This window comes from Heterocephalus glaber, unplaced genomic scaffold (assembly GCF_053883595.1).
Source record: "Heterocephalus glaber isolate CG9 unplaced genomic scaffold, H.glaber_assembly_v1.0 deba00000676, whole genome shotgun sequence".
Lineage (NCBI taxonomy): Eukaryota > Metazoa > Chordata > Mammalia > Rodentia > Bathyergidae > Heterocephalus > Heterocephalus glaber.
Genome location: NW_028258156.1, coordinates 3,402,132 through 3,420,793, shown reverse-complemented (window position 1 = coordinate 3,420,793; position 18,662 = coordinate 3,402,132). Strand labels below are relative to the sequence as shown.

The 18,662-nt window shown below is 47.7% G+C and overlaps 2 protein-coding genes and 1 long non-coding RNA gene across 8 annotated transcripts in view; 1 reads left to right on the top strand and 2 right to left on the bottom strand.

Annotated features, from left to right (window-relative positions):
• The window catches only part of Hoxa3 (homeobox A3), a 42,663-nt gene that overhangs the window by 6,759 nt on the left and 17,242 nt on the right, over window positions 1-18,662 (bottom strand). The window contains exons 3-4 of one of the 6 annotated variants that reach the window (XM_087206604.1): window positions 12,272-12,645; window positions 8,180-8,262 (exon numbers count right to left, since the gene is read on the bottom strand). The gene's annotated coding sequence lies outside the window, so the exon portion shown is untranslated. Of the gene's footprint in view, window positions 1-4,033; window positions 4,161-8,179; window positions 12,646-18,662 lie in introns of those variants that run through there. The other 5 variants (XM_087206605.1, XM_087206603.1, XM_087206606.1 and 2 more) reach the window with 5 other exon arrangements.
• LOC110348105 (uncharacterized) lies at window positions 8-12,839 on the top strand. Its single transcript, XR_015449319.1, has 3 exons — window positions 8-135; window positions 647-4,193; window positions 7,556-12,839. It is a non-coding gene; the product is annotated as an uncharacterized LOC110348105 (long non-coding RNA).
• Window positions 14,059-16,259, bottom strand: Hoxa4 (homeobox A4). The gene is made up of 2 exons (XM_004839516.3): window positions 15,653-16,259; window positions 14,059-15,115 (listed from the first exon to the last, which is right to left on the bottom strand). The coding sequence occupies exons 1-2, from the start codon at window positions 16,257-16,259 to the stop codon at window positions 14,763-14,765; spliced, it is 960 nt and encodes a 319-aa protein (XP_004839573.2). The 3' UTR covers window positions 14,059-14,762.

The window sequence follows — 18,662 nt, the reverse complement described above, 5'->3', positions numbered from 1 at the left end:
CCCCCCCTCCCACCCACCCCACCCACCCCTCCCCCACACCCCGCCCCCTGCCCTTCCCGAGGGCAGCAGCCGCGGCGGCCCGGAGATAGCGCTGGCGCGGCGCGGGCTCTGCCTGGGCTAGTGGCACCGACTTGGGTATGTTTCTTACGAATATTACACGCGGAGCAGCGTCTGGTCGGGTGTGATGAGGGGTGCTGGGGGCGGGCGGGAGGGGAGACCTAGGTGGCCGGGGAAGCGCCGGCCGGCGTGGGGGATGGGGCTGAGCCGAGGGGAGGGACCGCAGGGAGAGAGGGGAGCTCGGCGGCGGGAGGAGGGCGGCTTCCCCCACCCCCAGCGCCCTCCCTCCCCTCGTTCCTGGGCGTCACTAAAGTCCAGGAAAATTATGCTAATGAGGACAAACGGCTCTCACAAAGGGGCTCTCTGGCTGGGCTCTATTTCTTAGGAATCCGTTTGAGAAACCACCCAACCCTCGGCCTTGGATATTACGGGCTGTGGGACAAGAGCAAGAGAGAACCAGACATGAGTTCCCCAGACTTTGGGCAGCTTACTTCACCTGCCACCCCCCAATCTTCGGGTTACTGGGATAGGGCCTTTCTCCAGAGACTTCCCCAAGAGCCAACTGGACTGTTGTTGGTTATCTTTTTAGGCAGAAACTAGTGACATCCTAGCAGCCAGGAGGAAAGTGTGCTGGGGGAGATACACACTTCTCCCAGCAGTGAAATGAGCTCTCTGGACTCAGGCACGCCGAAGGTTGCTTAGAACCCTGGGTCTCCATCTCTCTTGTGCCCATTGCACAGCGCAGACTCGCGGCTCACCCACGGGAAAGACAGAGAACGCTCTGACCCCAGCACAAACAGACATCCACGATATCTCGATCCTAATTAGTGGAGTGGCCTCGATGAGCAGAGGAGAGGCCCGAGCTTTTCTGCTCATATGCCACAACTTTAAAGAGGATGGTATTCCTCCAAAACCTCCCTAAACTCCCCAGGTTCTGAAGCAAACTGCAACAGCACAAGTGCGGCTAGAAGAGAGAAAGGGAGCTTTCGTGCAATTGCAAGGTGTCCACGGCGGGTCCTTCTCAAAGGAAGGTGTTAAAAATATAAGTAGTATGTTTAAACTGTCAGGGATCCAAAGTGTCACGTTAGAGCAAAAACAAAGCCAGGGGGAAAAGGAGAAATCAAAAAACACTTCGGGCCAGGGTGGCCTCATGCATACCAATGGTTTTTGTCATTTATGGCTGGGCAAGATTTATGACTCGGCGCCCCAAAGCTGTAAACAGAGCGCAAAACAGCAAACACTTGTTCCTTATGGCACATTGCGGCGGCGCAACTTGAAAGGGGGAACCGGGCCGCGTAGGAGGTGAGAGCCAGCCGCAAAAATCCGCTGGGCGGCTTTTTCTCTTCAAACCTGCCGGGTTCGGATGTGGGATTTGAAGAAAGAAGGCGTGGGTCAATAATCAACCCGCACTTTCTCCTCCAAACTGCTGACGCGACTCTCAGCGCCTTCTCAGCTAAACCAGCTGCAGGGGAGGCCAGCTCTCCGTGAGAACCAGCCCCAGGGAAGGGATCGTCTGGGCGGAGGATATGCGAGCTAGGGCTGGGGCTCCCGGAGCGCATACCTTTCCAGAGCGCCAAGACCAAGCCGCGCAAACCGCAAGGACTGAACCTGAGGAGCCAAGGGAGATCTGAGCAGGAAGCTCATCTGGGCCCAGGCCTCAGCCCTCCCCTAACTAGGTGGCTTCTGGGCTTCGGGCCGCCTGGAAGAAGTGGGGCTCAGACTTCCAGTCTAAGATCTGGCGTCCCGGCTCGAAGACTGCCGGTGGCCCTGCCTCATGACTCTGCTGAAATCCAAAGGACTGGCTTTGGAGCAGATGAAATGATTAAAAATACTTTATAACGGCGGAAGGTTTTCGTTGGTTGGTTATTCTTTTTAAAGAGAAAATACCTTTTTGATTTCTGCTTCCAGACATTACCCACCACAGCTGTGCCCTTTCTAGGCAAATTCCGCAGCAGTTCACCCGGCTCCTCCAAACCCACCAAGCCTTTCTTTGGAGAGGACAGGGTGGATCCCCGAACTTCCTTAGGTCCCCATGTTTCCTGATCTCTCATCCAAGAGAACTAGAAGAAAAGTTTATCAGCAGTAGAAGAATATTTGGAGCAGCAAAGGTGCCTGATGGTTCCTTTCTACATCAAGAGGGTGTCCTGCATATCTCTGAGAGGGCCTCAAAGCTCCAAGACCATCTGTACAGCCAGAGAGGAAGGTGAGGAGTGATTATTGGCAAGAACTGGCATGGAAATCCTAAAACAAGGAGGCAAATTACTGAGGAAATATACGTGCCTCTGAGGGTGAGGCTGGAATTTTGAGGGTAGAAGGGGACTAGCTTTAGCTATTATGGAGTGGCTTTAGATCTTTCCTGGGAGGAAAAACCAACCTGTGTTCTATAAAAGCAGCTATTGGCTTCTCACCATGCATACTTTGATACAGAACCAGCTCAGAGAGTCCATCACTAGATATTTATTCAAGCAGCTGGCAGTGAAGTGACAATAAAAAGATGCCTCTAACAAACCTCTATTCCCTTTCTCATTCTTTCTAGTGAAACTATATTATTTATGAGTCTTTAACTGGGTCAAAAATGCACCAGAACTGGGTCATAAATCATATGAAATGCTGACAAGTAATTGAACAGCAATTAAAGCTTACATTTTATTTCCAAGGGGTGTTTTAGAGCACTTGAAATGGCCTCAGTTAAACATGGTTAGCATGGAGGCCAGCTGGGGAGGGCAGAATGAGGCCTTCCATTCTGGGAAGTAAATCTCACTCAAATAGGGGAAGCCTGACTTTATTTTTTAAGCAAAGAAAGAAATGAGTTTTTTAAAAGTCACAGAGACAAATTAAATTCCTAACTCCTTGTAAGCACCTTTTCCCTGCTCCATGAGCAGAGGAAAGCAGGAATTTCTTTCACCTTTCCAAGGAGTTTCTACTCTTCCCAGGACTACGGGGTCCCCAAAGGCCAATTGGTCTAGGCTTTCCCAGTAATTTAGAAGCATATGATTTGACTCTTTTCTGCCTTCATCCTGGCTGCTGCTCTGTTTCTGGGACTCTGAAACCAGAGAGATGTCTGCCTCTGCTTCCTGAAGACTCTGCCTCCAGCCTTCCCTCCACCCCAGGGTACACGGCCAATTCTTGAATCCTAAGAGCTCGGTTGGGAGCATATAAAGAGCACCCAGCACATTGATGAAACCCAAACCTAGCCCCTGCATCCTTCTAAATTCAAAAATAACTGAGGATCCAGGTAATAAACTCGCTCACCACCACCCCAAGCCTCTCCTAGGTCTGAGCTGTCTTCCATCTCTCCCAGGCAGATGGTGTTCAGGGAAACAATGGCACATCGTCCGGGTCGGCGCCTTAGGTCGGGCGTGCTCACGGGGAAGCATGCCCCGCAACTGAGCTCTGAATAAAGTGGCTGGAAGCATCATCAATAAAATGGCAGCACATCTGCACATTTCCCTCATCGATTTTCCTCTCCCATCTGCTTAGGCTGCCCAGGTCAGCCCAAACCCTCCATCCCCAACAGGCAAACACAGCTAACCCTGGAGAGATTCCTCTTCTCTGCTACCAGCCTCCACTCCTTCCATGAAATCTCGCTCTTCAAGTGCGCTGACCACCTCTACCTCGGCCTATGCCGGCAGCTCTGCTGCTGCCAGCACTTAAAGATCTTCCTTCTACTGGGTGTCAGCTCCTGGGACTCCAGCCTTGCCCGCTAGCTACAGTGGACAAAGCCACCCTCACACTGAAGATTATGGGCCCACCTAGTAACCCCTAAGCGCCCCCTCCATTATACCCTGCAATACTTTTCAAGGAATTAAATTTAGAGTCTGAGGCTACTAGAAATCCTTTAAATGGTTTCAGTTCTAAATGAGAAACAAAGGAAGAGAAAGGTTGAGGGTCCTGTCCACGAGCCAGGGACTCCTTGCCTGACCTTTGTCTCCCACAGCTATAACTCATTGTAGGTATGAACAATCAGCGGAAATACCTTAAAATAAATTCCATCCTCCTGGTGTGGCCTCCAGTCCCGTCGGCTGGCTAGCTCGCCCCGAACTGCTGGCTAGCTCGCCCCGAACTGCTCCATGAGCGCTGAAAACTGCAACCCGCTCTAAGAGTGCTCTCCGGAGAAGGGGAAGGAGAAGGAGGAGGTGGGTGCGTGGGGGTGGGGGGAGAAAGCTCTTGCTCTGTAGAGAATCTAGAAAACGTAATCACAGGCAAAGACTGCCTGGGTCTCCGCTTCAAATGCTACAATAATGCACTGTATTATGTGCTCACGTGGTCATACGTCAACTTAAATCCTTTTATTTGAAAAAGGGAATTACTGAAGGAACCAGGTTTCTCAGCAGAACATTTGGCTTTGTGGGAGGGGAAGTGAGGGACCTTGTCCAGTAGTCTGTAAGAGTTCTGAGTAGTAGGATGCTGGGGGCAACCCCTACACACACACACACACACACACACACACACACACACACACACATACACACCCCACACAAGGCTGCTCATCTCCACTTATATTTTTTTACATGCACACCAAAACACAAGGAAACAGCAATGCTGACCATATTAGGCTCTACAGTATTTAACTTTCCTTATCGTTTCCCATCCATGGACAAGTTGAATCCAGCACACCCAAGTCCCCCAGTCACCTCTGGCTCAGAGGCCAGAGTATCAAAAGGCAAGAGCCAACCCCACAAATGACTGGCCTAGTCAGCAGACTTCCTCACAGCCTGCCATTGTATGGAGTTAGCTAACACACATGCCATAACATCATAGCCACAGCAGAAACTAAAAAGTCCTATAATTACCTGACAAATGTTAAAGTTTCTCCTCTGAGTCCAGTTGTTTTTGCTCAGTGGGAACCCAGTAGGCAAGGTGTGCTTGGTAATAGAGTGGTGGGTCAGAGTTTAGCAAGATCTGGAGGGACCTAATGCCCTGGATAAGCCCATACTTATGCATTCCTTCAATGCATAGCTGAGTGATATTGAAATTATAGGTTTCTAATGAATAAAAATGTAATGGGAAATGATCTAATTGCCTCTACAAGAGGGAACAAAAGGTATCAACTTACACTGATGTCCCTTGGGCCAACCTCTAAGACAACCTGGGAACCTCTCAGCAGGAGGGTCTGTTTGCCCTCCTGTAAGACAACTTCAAGTCTATCATCGGAAGCTGAACTGAACCAATTCTGCTCAGGAAGAACCTGGCTAAAACACATTGACACCCCCCTACACACACACACACCTCTAGGCTTGCCTTCTGCTTGATAACATTGCTAACTCCTTTCATCAGCTGTTTAAAAAGTTCCCCCTTTCCAGCATTATTTTCTGAATTTTGAGCACCCTAAGGACAGTGGGCTCCTCATGCCATACATATTCTTTTGTTCCTTGAGAGTGAGTTTTCAGCTGCTTATATCTAAATGTAAGGTCTTACAGCAGCAGCTCCAGGATGCTATGGATAATTCCTCCCTTTTTCTCTTTCCCTGAAGGGGAACAGAAGATTCATTGTGAATCTAAAGCCCCAAGTAAGGGGGTCTGGCTATATCATGGACCCAATTGAGAAGGACAATAAAAAAGGACATAACCTCTTGGAAGCAAGAGCTGACCTAGGCTGGTGGTAGTATTTCCATAATATTCTGCCTAGTAAATAGCTGGAAGCAAAACTTTATGTGAATTTTCCCAGCTCTGTTCTAAGCCAGAAACTAGAAAGTGAGACCCATGGTAACAACTTGCTTTCTCTGATTTGGAAGATGGGGAACAGGGCCAGGGGCTGGTTTCCAAAATATGTTCTCTTTTCCTGAAGGATTCAGTCTATTCCTCCTCCTCCCCTTTGCTCCTTATGCCCCCTCCCCAATCATTCACACTGAGTTTTCCAGATACCCTAGAAAATAACCTGAAAGGGAAGTATTCCTCAGTTGCTAACAACTACTCACTCCCCAAGTTTCTACAAAGATATCAACTAGGGCCAAGGATTTACCTCAGTGGTTCCACTGCCTGCCTCAAAAGCGCAAGGACCAGAGTTCGATCCCTGGTACCAAACAACAACAAACAACAACAACAACAACAAAAACCAAAGGTATCAACTATAAGATGAGAAAGGCCTCCCTTCAGAATTCTCAGAACAGTTTTGAGCAAATCGAAACTCTTGAGGCTATTAATCAGTAGTAGAAGTCATTGGTACTGCTTCAGAGAAATGCCTTAATGCCAGCAAGGCCCAGAGGCATCCCAGCTCTGGGCTGGGGCCTCCCTGCCTCGGACATCCCAGTTAATGTTCCAACTGCTGTTTAACAATTAACATTAAAGACTTGGGATGGAATGGAATGGGGTGATTTGGTGGGATGAGAAGGGAAAAATCTGAAAAAACAAAAGGAACTCCAATTTTTGAGATGAAAAGCAACTTCCCTGAGGGCAACCTTGGGCTACACAACCAGAGCTGAGACTCTTCCTTCACCATTTTGAATTCTACTTTTCTGAAGCAAAGCTATGGGCCTTTTAAAAACCCAGAAGTCAGAACTCCCTCCACTCACTCCAGCCTCCAACCTGTCCAGGACTGGGAACTTCATGCTATGATCCAGGCCCCTAAAACCAAAATAGAGGAAAGTTGGCTTGGAAGGAGTAGGCATCCAGGGATATAGACTGTGAGTCAATATTTGCAAGGCTGTTGGCAGATTAGCTATATCTATACTCAAACAATGTAATCTGATTTCCCTATCAAAACTACACTTAACATTTTTATTAACTCTAGTGTTTTTCTATTCAGCCTCAGGTAAGGCTCTCTGAGCTCACTCTGTGCATGTGTGTGTGTGTGTGTGTGTGTGTGTGTGTGTGTGTGTGTGTGTGGATGATAGATCATTATTTAACATGAGATATTTCCTGTGGGTAGGATTGCAGTACAAATGGGCTCCAAGTTCTCTGGACACATGTGGATGTAGATATCATGTTTTACACATGGCCCTGAACTCCTGCAGCTATTTATACTTGTAACTGTTCTGTTGTTTGCAGAGATGCAAATCATATGTACAGACTGAGTTGCAAGTTCCTGAAATATCCCATCTATATTTGATATAAACAGACATACAGTAGTTGATAAAGTAACCCAGTTACTATTACTCTGTTTACTTCCTATCTGATAAAATAATAATTGTATCTAGAACACCACACCAGCCTTAAAGCATCACTGAATAGCATGTTTACAATTAATTAACAACTTGATTTCTATCTGAAGAGCAAATTTCAGGAAAAACTTGGGGCTAGGGAATACAAACCAAAACCTCAAAACTTTAACACTTCAAAACTTTTTAAAAGAAATAATTCCCTAAAAGAACAGAGCAAACTCAATTCCTTTACACCAAGCTTCTTAACCCAGCAGCCCCTCCCCCAAATAGGCACGTAATTTATGGATCTTTTACAAGGTAATAAACCACAGTAATTACCTCCCTGCATCCTGAACTAAGAGAACAAATTATGCCACAACTTGAAAAGAATTTTAAAGAGTTTTCTCTTATTCCAAACAGGAAAGGAAAACATTGAGACAGAAGAAGACTGGATCTTTTCCCATAGGAAGAACCATGATCAGCCCTGTTGAAAGACTGCAGAAGACCCACTACTTGTGAAGGCCCACACATTGGAAATATGGGAACTTCTCTCCTGCCACAGAGAACAAAAGGATCAGAGAAACTGAAAAGCACAAGGCGATAAGGCAAGTTTTCTCAACCAAGAACCAGGACTGGTGACAATTTCCAAAGAAACAGTTGCCTTGGTGGACAAGCAGCTGGGCCCACGCAGTAGATGCCAGGCCCATGGCCTCTACTTGCTTTTACCTTACAGTTCCCCAGTGGTTTGTTTGGGACTTGCAGGAAAAAACAAACACATCCCCTCTGCCTCTTCTAACCCCATCTTTGGCTTCTGCAACCACTCTCCTCCTGCCCATTACTGGCTTTGGGGCAGATTCTTTGTCTGCCTAAAGCCTCGCATTGTCCTGAGTGCAGCTGAAGGTAACCCAGCTCCAAAACTTCTCTGAAGTTAAATATTGACCAGAACCTCTTTCAACCTGCTGTAGTTGCCAGGGGCTGGTAGGGCAAACTCTTCCTAACTGAGTGGTGCAAAGTCCCTGAGAAGAGTTTTGGCTCATTGCTTACCTCCAAAGATGTTTAAATCTGGACCAGGAATTGTTTTTAGCTCCAGGCACTCAGGGAATCCTCTTATCCCGTGTCCAGGCACTCTACAGACAAATAAACAGCAGGGGGTGAATGGTGGCTGCAAGGGAAGGGAGTTGGAGGACTGGAGTTGGAAATGTGGCCTGAGCAGGCACCAGGATGGTCCCAGGGGTGACGCGGGCACGGAGGAGTCACCAGGGCACTCGTCCATGCGATGGCACTCGTAGCTAGAAATGTTCCAGTCTACAAATGACCCGAAGATGGTGATTTATTTTTGTAAAATAAATACATACTCCATCTCCTCCGCACCCACACTCTCTCCTTTTTCATTCTTTTATAGGGGAGCGGGGAGAAAAATGGACTAGATGACAGAGGAAGATAGGAAGGAGGTGGAAGAGGCTTTGCTGTTGGTGTGGACTCAGCTAGGAGGGCTCCTCACGCACCACAACTTGGGGAATGTGAATGCATGCTTTATTTTCTTTTGCTAACAAAGGGAAGCCTTGTCTGGAAGCATTCAATCATGGACTCTCCCGAAACCTCACTAATAGTGTTCATTTCTGTTGGCGCGAAATCAGACTCAGGCTCAGTCCACAGACCAGAGGCAGTTTGGGAGGTTTTGTCCTCTGTTTCATTCAAGCGCTGGGCGGGCCACTTCTTGGTCCTACTGGGCTGGCAGGCCAGCTACTGTTGCTGGAAACTGGGCAAGACTAGGGCAGGTCACTGGACAATACTCCATCTGGTTCTGCTTTGCCTTGTGTAGCAATCAGGAATCACAAAATGCCTTGATTTTGCTGTAATCTCCCACCTCACAATATTTGCAACCCTCTCTAGAGCTCTGTCAGCAAATCTGACCCTGGAACCCTCAGCCAACTTTCTGGGGGCAGGAGACCCTGGGGAAGGAGAAGAGAATCTACTGGTGAGTTCTGCTGGGACTTTATGGGGCATTGTTTTTATAGCCCTAACCCTGAATCCACCAGCCCTTTACCCAAACCTAGGTAACCTCCCAGACTCTGACCTGCTCCATAACAGCCTTCTTCTGTCTCTCCTGCATCCATGTGAGAGGGGATACCAAATAGCTGACAAGTCCTCTGACTCCTGGCTTCAGAATACCGAACAAGTGGAAGCAAACTTACAACTGTCTTCTGCCACAACTCCACCTGAAGCCTTTAACCTCCATCCCTGCTTGAGACTCAGAATCCACGCTGGGCCCTTTTCCCTTCTTCAAACTTGCCCTTCCTGTCTTGAAAGGGAGAGCCCCCAGCCTTGGAGCTCCTGGCATGAGCCCGAGTTGAGTGGGGATTAGACATCCTGCACTTTGCTGCTCAATTTCGCTCCTGAAAGATCCACTATGCCACCATGCACCGCCACCGCCTCCGCCGCAGCTGCCGCCGCCACCACCACCACCACTGTGAGTCAGGCTGAGTATTGTAATTATTATGGTTATTATTATTGTCGCTATTTGCTTATCCCGAAGTCTAATATTCATGGCTGGTGTTCCCCATAAATCCTTCAGATTAATGAGTCAAAGAGAGATGTTGCCTAGGTCTCTACCTCTGCAATGGCCGCTGCCGCGCCGCCGTGGCCTTTTTCTCCGCGGTTTTGGCGTTCGCTTGCTCCCTCGCTAGCCCGGCGCGGTTGATTTATGAACGCCCGGAAAATTGAACAAAGCTGCGCGCCCGTCCTGTGGTATCTCTGCAGCCTTCCCCAGCGTGAATCTGAACATTACCAACTGTCTGCGCATCCGTCCCACTTCATCACCAAAGCCAGGATGTGACCACAAAAAAGAAAAAAAACCAACAACCCAAGCCCAAACTCACGTTTCCCCGACACAGCGCGCTCCCTGGACTCGCAGAAACCCTGCAGAAAAGCACCAGGACCCAGCCTGAGCCCGCCAGCTCTGGTTCTCCTAGCCACAGGGCTCTCTCCTTCCTTCCTGAAGGAGTTAAAAGCCTTTGAAGATAAATCTGAGGATGCGTGTATTTAAAAATCAAATAGGAAGTTGGAGTCTCACTTCAGAGATTCATTCCTAGTGAGGCCCTGACTACTCCGATCCATTCCTGACGATCTGCATTAATTATTTAATGAATCACGTGACCTCGGAGATTACAATTTCAATATCTCCCTGGAACAGGCGTTACACCTTTATCAGCTGCAACCAGGGTCCGTGTTTGGTTTTTTGTTCCCTAGGCCTCTGGAGCACATTCACCCTTGTGTTGATGGGGCAAGCAACCGCCAAAGAAATTACGGGTAGAACACAGCAGAATTAGTCATTATGGGGTGAGGAGCGTTGTGGACAGTAGGGAGCTCACTGCTCTCCAAGGCATCCTGAAGTCCATCAGCTCCTGAGACCAGTGGTCAGCCACCTGTCTGAGTGCCAAGTCTAGGGCAGTTTGGTTACATAATCTCCCAAGGCAGCTTTTCAGGTACATTGGGTAAGAACTTACCCTTCCAAATCCAGGTTACACACACTCCTAGCCTTTCACATCAAGGGTAAACCCAAATACATACTGTATCCCATTCTCTTGGAGGAATAGCTTCTGCTTTGAAAAAAATGACTGAGTTTACCACATCCGTGTCCAAGGTGAGATTAAAGGCTTTTCTCAGCCTACACACTCATTAACATAAGAAACGTTGGGAAGTGGAATATTCAACTGCCTCAGTTTCCTCATATGTAAACTGAGAAGACTGAACCCAAATGGCTTCCAGGTCTCTTTCAACTTGGACAGTCATTCATTCTGGATTCTCCTTCAACTCTAGGAAGCATTCTAGAGAGAAGGGGGCTGGCCTGAAAGGGAAGAGGGTGTGCTGAGTGAGTCTGGAGCCTTCAGAAGAGATGCCAGAATTCCAAGCCAGAAGTTGCAGACTAGAAGGTTTGATGACTTAATGCTATCAAGGAGACAGAACACACAACTCCCCCCCCCTTCCTGCTCCTCCTCCTCCCTCCATTGTTTCCAGATCCAGAGCTTATCCTTCGAGGTGCAAAGCAGTTACTCTTGGAGCAGTATGTTGTGGAGAAAAGGTATCAAGAGCATCAGTTAGGAAAGATGAGCTTGAGTTCTTCAAGCCCGAGGGTGCCCGGGAATGCAGAGACCAAGGAGGTGCCAAAGAGGCCCTATTGCTTGCACAGAACCCACTCATTCAAATGGGAAGCCCCAGGTTTCTATTCGCTTCATTCATTCTTTGGAGGTTTTCTTTCATTTTAGAGAGTTGATTTGTTTCTGTGCTGGCACAACTAGAAGGAAGGCAGCAGTAAGAAAAGCAACACAGTTTGGAAGTTTTGGGGGATCTAGGGGCTCAGGAGATATGGTGATTCCCATCCCTTAGGGAGAAGGGTGAGAAGTAGGGAGAATGGGGCACCCTGGGACAGCTGGATAGAAAGGCAGATATTGTGCAGCAGGCCTACCCCCATATATTTAGGGAATCTTCCCACGAGCTCCATCCTGGGTATTAAGTACTCTACTATGCCCGTCACAGTTGAATTCCTGCTGTAATAAAACACCGGGTATATGGTAGATTTCAGCAAAACTAGGGAAAAAAGCCTGCAAAGTGCCATTTTTCTTCAAGGGGGAGAGTGTTAAGTACTTAATTCAAACTGTGACCATTAAAGTGTCTCCTATCCGACTTAGGCTGATTTCAGATGTTGACAAAACTTTTATCTCCAGAGTCATGCACAGCTTGGCTCTGAGACTAAAGCAGATGAGTGTGTATTAAAGAGAGGGAGGGATAAAGATGGAGAGAGCAGGAGAGCATGTGTAAAGGTCATCATAACAGGAGAAATACAGAGCTTACACAAAATACTGTCTTTAAAGGTCAAGGGTTTGAGGGGTTAGTAAGGTTTACCTTAAAAAAAAAACTAATGAGATAGAAAATTTGTCCTCTCAATGAACTCTTATGGTTGTCCTAGCAGAGGGCAGACAATGCATGATTTTGAAGCACAAAGAGAGATTTCTTAAGCTGTTATTACAAGCTCCCTTAAAGGCAAAATCTGAAACAGACAAAACATTGTGAAGAAATGACATAATCAGTTGGATCACTTTTGATAATTTTGGTTTATAAAGCTTACCAATATCTTACCATTTTGAAAAAATGCCGCTTTATTCTAGAATATCACAAAAATGGTCTCAACCCTCTCCTCCTATTCTGGATAGACTACAAGAGCAAGAGAAAGAAATCACTCCCTTTATTTTCATACTACTGCCTCCAGCACGAAGCTAATGAATTTCCCTATACCCTTCCTCCCCACAAAGGAGAAATATAAGAATTTACCTTAAATGATGATAATCTGCCATTTGAGGTTTTGCAGCTTGACACTCAATTTCCACCAAGAGTCTAGGTATTTTTTTATTTTAGCAGATAGCCAAGATGCTATGTCTTTGCCTGAGACATTATTTGCAAGAAGATCTCTCTCTCCTTCACAGACTTTTCCCAGAGAATGCCTTTCAGAATTGCTGTTGAATTACAAAGAAGTATTTATTGTATGAGGTGATTAATGATTCCTGGGAAAATTGCTATTTTCAGCATGATTTAATTTCGTTTTACAAGTGCGTGTATAGGGGGAGGGTTAATAAGTTTCAGCAGCAGTTGCATTGCCTCCAGAAATGCCTGGCACCCATTCACACCTTATTAAATGCATTTTATCCCAGGTTTTTCCTGATTTGAGCCAGTGTGTGTGTGTGTGTGTTTGTGTGCGCGTTTGCCCCTGAATTTTCTTGGTCTCTTGCAGACTGGCACCCATCACTTCTCTCTCAAATCTGATTGTAGGTAAAGGGCCACCCTTGGCTGTATCACAGGCAATGCAGCAGAGGTGAAAGGGGTACCAGCACTGACACTGGCTAAGCATTTTACCACAAAGCAAAATGGGTCTTAAATTCCTGACATTGCAGAGATAGGTGAACACACCCTCTCATCTCCATTAAAATACTGACCTAAAAATTGCAACTTCTCAAGGCAGATTGACAATTATATCCTAGCATTAGTATGCATTTTTTTCTGTATCATGCAGGGTATTCTCTGCCTTAAGCACCAAGTTTAAATCAGTATAAAAACACTAGGCTTATGGTAATTGAGAAGTGAGTTATTTTCACCATGTGGATCTAGATTTCTGGAAGCAGAAAGATTCCAAACCATTTAAGAAAAGTGACCATAATTCAGAGTTTGGCATTCTTCCAACAGTAAACTCTTCCAGATCTACTTTGCTTGAGATGTATTTTGGGTGTCATTACGCTTTTTTATTTCCTCAGAAGATGCTTTGGAGAATGTAGTAGGAAAATGTATTTTACTTAGAAAGTTTTTCTTAAAAAAAAAAAGCAAACACACAAAAATTCCTAAGCTGTACTTAGTGAAGAGGCCCTCAAGATCAGCCAAGAAACAAAAAGCAATCTCAACCCTTTGCACAAACTATTTTTTATCTCCAGGGAAACAGGCAGATTAAGTGTGAAGGTGCAACAAATACCAAAGGGACCACTTCTTTCCAAGTGTGCTCAGAGTTCAGTGTGCTGAACAGCTGCAGAAACTCCTGGGTCCACTGCACTACATGGTTTCACCTTTCATTGCAAGGAAGGACATGTTCCTAAGCCTTACACAGACTTGAGGCCTGAAAGCCTGGCCAAGTTTGGGAAGAAGAGGAGCCCTCTCAGAGCTCAAGAGCCTTCTTGCTCTTTGGAACATTTCCACGGCAGGTCAAGTTTGACAAGAGTTCAGCTCAAGTTGAACACACTTACACACACACTTGCACAAATTATGTGAGCAATCAGAATCCATGTGAACACAGCTCAACCATCTACAAGGTTTTTACATGCAAGGTCAAGCATCTCATCCAGAGGATTTTGGTTTTTTAATGAAAAGCTTAGGAAACACACAAATCTGTCTCTTCAATTTTTAATATTTTTTAAATGAAGTTTATTCTTAGCACATGGCTTTCTATACAGCCATATCACAATTTGTACAGTTGCATATGGGTCTAAATGCATCCCCCTCTCCCTGGAGATAGTTCCCCAGAATAAGACAACAGTATCTCAATAACAATATCTTAAATAGATGCAAGGAAGGGAAACTAACAGTCACACCTACCATCAAGGTCTACACATTTTGAGTATTAAATAATCTTGTGAGGTCCACAGTATCTACTCATTTATTCAGTTCATTACAAGCTTGTATGAGCTGCCTTAGTGGATGAGGGAAAGGTAAAGTAGACGGAAAAGGGTCTGTTTTCATCTGCTTGCACAAATATACACGTCCCCAGTCAGCACACACTGTCCAGCTGACTTTAGACATCTCAAATGTATTTGGTGCCAAGTGGTCCTTCTCAGGTATCCAAACTTGGCAGCCTTCTTCAGACCAGCAGATTGTTCCACTAAACAGCATCCTGAACAACTTTCCCCTTTTGGGTGGCAACCAGCACATGTTCTTACCGGGGATAATGTCTTCTTTTTTGGTTATCCTTTTCACCAAATTTAGTTTTATTTTGGTGTTTGTAACAACGGAGAGATGGGAGAGGGATGGATGGGGAAATGGGTAGAAGAGAAAAGCAAGTAAGGGACAGAAACTGAACTAGGTGTCTGGAAGATTATATAGAGGAGGGAACGGGTGTGGAGGCACCAGGGAGGGAGTGGGGGTGGGGGTGCGGGCTCTGAGTTTGTGCTTTCCCGGGTGGACCCGAAGAGGCCGGGGTGGAGGTTGGGTTGGAGGATCGCATCTTGGTGTTGGGCAGTTTGTGATCTTTCTTCCACTTCATTCTCCGGTTCTGAAACCAGATCTTGACCTGGCGTTCAGACAAGCAGAGTGTGTGGGCGATCTCAATGCGGCGCCGCCGGGTCAGGTAGCGGTTAAAATGAAACTCTTTCTCCAGCTCCAAGACTTGCTGCCGGGTGTAGGCGGTTCGAGAGCGCTTGGGTTCCCCTCCGTTATAACTGGGGTTGACTGAGCGCCCAGAACCCCGAAGGAGAAGCCCAAGGAGGAGGGAGTGGAAGAGAGAGAAAGGAGGAGGAGAGAGAAGATAGGGTGGGGAAGAGCAATTGGACATCATCATTATATAATAAGCTGACACCAAGTTCACGCAAGATACATAAAACCGCAAAGAAAATGTTTCACAGGCTATTGACAACGGGAAACACCCGAGAGCCATAAAGAATGGTGCTGGGCATTGGGGCTAAAGAAAAGCTTCAAAGACACATGGCCCGAAGCCTCTGCCAGGGCAATTAAATTTATGGGGGCTATAATTACTGCCCTAACAGTTTGGCGTCTCGTAAATCTCCCGATAAAGGGACCCTGGGTACAAAAGGGTTCTCACGTGGGGATCAGGCTGCTGGCAGGCGCGCGGGCACCCACACCCCGCAGCAACCAGGGCCAGATGGGGGGCTCCCCTCCCGAGGCCTCCTTCCCCGACCCCCGCCCTGACCCTGAACCCAGGCCTGGCCCCACCCCACCCTCTCGCGCCTCCCCAGCGGCGCCACGTACCGGCGCTGACATGGATCTTCTTCATCCAGGGGTACACCACGGGCTCCTTGCCCTTCAGGCCCGGCGGGCCCTTGTCCGCCAGCAGCAGCGGGCACGCGGGGGCGCTGCCCCCTGTCGGGACTCCAGGGGTGGCGGGGGCTGCCTCGCAGCGCCTTGAGGGCGCGGGGGGCGCCGCTCGGTGCTGCGGGGGAGGCGGCGGCGGGACGTGGCTCGCGTGCAGGCCGCGCGCCGGGCCCTTGGCAAGCGCAGGGGGCTGCTCGGGCTGTGGGGGCCGCCCGGGGCTGGCACCGCTGCGGTAGCCGTAGGGGTAGGTGGTGTCCGCCGCCCCGGACGCCGGGTAGAGGGCGGCCGCGGGGTAGGCGGGCTCACGGGCCGCCCGCGGCGCGTAGTAGGAGGCGGGGGGCTCGCGGCTGCCGCCCGCGTGAGGGAGCTGGGGCTGCTGCGGCGGCAGGTGCTGGGTCGCGGGTGCCGGGGGCTGCTGGTAGCCGGGCCCCCCGCCCGGGCCTCCGTCTCCGCCGCCCGGGCCGCTGTGATGCGCGTACTCCTCGAAGGGAGGGAACTTGGGCTCGATGTAGTTGGAGTTTATCAAAAACGAGCTCATGGTCATTAATTTGTGAAGTGCAAAAATACTAATTTTTCTCGCGTTGTCGTTTTTCTGGGCTCGCGGAGGCCCCTCCCCCTCTCGCCTCGCTTCCCATCCCCCTTTCCTCTGCGCCCTTCCCCTCCCCCCCGCTGTCAAGTGCCCTCCCCTCCCCCTCCCGCAGACGCCACCACCAAAGTTCGAGCCGCTCCTCCCCCGCCCGCACGCGAGCGAGCGCGCGCGCGCGGTTAGCCTCGGCCCGCGCGGGCCCCGCCCCCCCACGTGCAACGCCCCCACCAATGGGCGCTCCGCGCGCGCGGACCCGGATCAGGAAACGCGCGGGTGGGTGATGGATGTCGCTGTCCCGCCCGAGGCGGGGGCAGTGAGCTGGGGCTTCGGTCCTCCAGCTCCACTGACTTGAATTCCTGCGGGGAATTCAAGGCTTGGCAGGCTGTGGGTCCTCTGGGGCCGGATGCGGGTCCTACTTCTGACCTGCCCATCTGAGTAGCTAGGCTGCTGTGGCTCCGCGCTGACCTACGGTTCAGTCAGGCCGCGCAGTAATCCAGGGTTCGAGGCTAACTGGGAGAGGGAAGGGCATTGAGACCAAGGGACATCCCGGTTTTTATCCTAGCCTTGGAATAAAACGAATAAGTCCAACACACCCATTTTCTCACCCGTTGATGCCTTCCCCACACACTGCGGTCTGGTCTCTGGTCTGCTGCAGAGTCCTGGCTTTGAGAAGTCTGGCAGGAGCCTCAAAGAGTGGATGGGAGGGCAGCTTAGAGAAATCTACACAAGGATGTAAAGCGGGGCCGTCCCGATGTAACCAGATGGACACTTTCTATATATTTTTTTTCTTTTTTATTCTTTTAGAGACTGACTCTCTTTACCTAAAAAATTTTTGGGGTCCTTCCTAATAGCATCTAATTTGACGGAGGTGTGGACATGAAAACTAAATATGTCTGTTTTTACTAGATGCGACTGTGAGAGACCGGCCCAAGGATGGGAATGGATAGAAGCAGTGCCTCCACAAAACCGAGCTTTGAAACCAGTACCTTCCTATTTTAGAACAATTTCCCAACAAGCCCTTGTCGGGTCTGACCGCGAATAAGGCTTTTCAAGCTAAGAATTTTCTTTCTTTTCTGGACGCTGCTTTCTCAAAATGCATCTGGGGCTAGAGTTATATTTACAGGATGGTCTATAATTTTTGAATTGCTGAAAATTAACATATTAACGATATCAATAGTTCCGGAAGGAGGGAGAGGGAACTGTTGCCTGCCATTTGGTAATTGAAATTTGATGGGTAAACTAATTATGCCATTATTAACAAATAAATTACTTATTCATTCTACCTAATGTTGATCTTTGGAGTAAATACTGATACCTTATTCTTAATGTGTGCCTTCCCTTTTCTGACTTATAAACACACCTAGGACCTATACTTTTCAGGCTAGATTAAAGCAGTGTAAACTAGCATTGTCACTATTCTAAAAATAACTTTCATGTTGGCATGCAAAACAAGGATATTTCAGCTGGTTCACCTTAGTTGAATTTTCAAAGAGCAGTATAAACATTTCTCACAACTAAGTCTGGAACGAAGACAAGGAAAGTTACAGCCCAAGCCTGTAGACACTTCAAAAAGAATGTCAATTCTATCTTCATTTATATCGGTTACTCATATGAATTACTAAATGCTGGAATATATCCATTTGATGGATAGTCATTTAATGCTTAGCCACATAAAGCCTATTATATGGGACTAATCTTTAAGCTAATTTAGGAAAATAGGTTAAAAAAGGGATCATGTTAGCTCTCTGACTGGAATCTGAAATTGCCCTGAAGTGGTACAAAGAGGTTTTCCACATTGGGTGTATGTGAGGAGTGCTGTCCATCGATGTGAGGTGCTCTGGAAAAATTTTGTTTTTAATGAAATCTGAGTCAGACAGAAATCAACACTGACTGTACTCTTTAGACATCCTTTCTAGACTGGGGGGAGGGATCTAGCCTGTAATACAGCTGCCTAAACCAATACCTCTCCCTGGTAAGAAAAAAAAATAATATGTACATAGAGTGTAATTATATAATGTATAGCAATATCAGAAATCTCCCTCTGACTTATAAACATACCTAGGTCCTCTACTTTTCAGGCTAGATTAAAGCAATGTAAACTAGCATGGTCGCTATTCTAAAATAGTGTCTTTCTAAGCTTCAGGGGGAGAAAAAGCATGACAAGGAAATCTTGTCTTTCTCACATCGTCAGCTTTGAGTCCCAGGGTCTTAACTATGTCTATTTAAAATTTACAGACACTGAAACACAGCATTCACGTTGTTCAGCCTCAGAACCTTCTACGGAGTTTCTATTTTTAAGTATTAAGTAGACACAGGCACTGATTTGTATACGGTTACCCTAAATGAGTTAACTGTGCCTAT

What these genes read in the sequence shown, in the direction of transcription:
- Hoxa4 (XM_004839516.3), bottom strand. Translation starts at nt 16,259, where the DNA reads ATGACCATGAGCTCGTTTTTGATAAACTCCAACTACATCGAGCCCAAG. An exon ending in GAAGATCCATGTCAGCGCCG is followed by an intron (nt 15,116 to 15,652) that starts GTACGTGGCGCC and finishes CTGGGCGCTCAG; the next exon opens with TCAACCCCAGTTATAACGGA.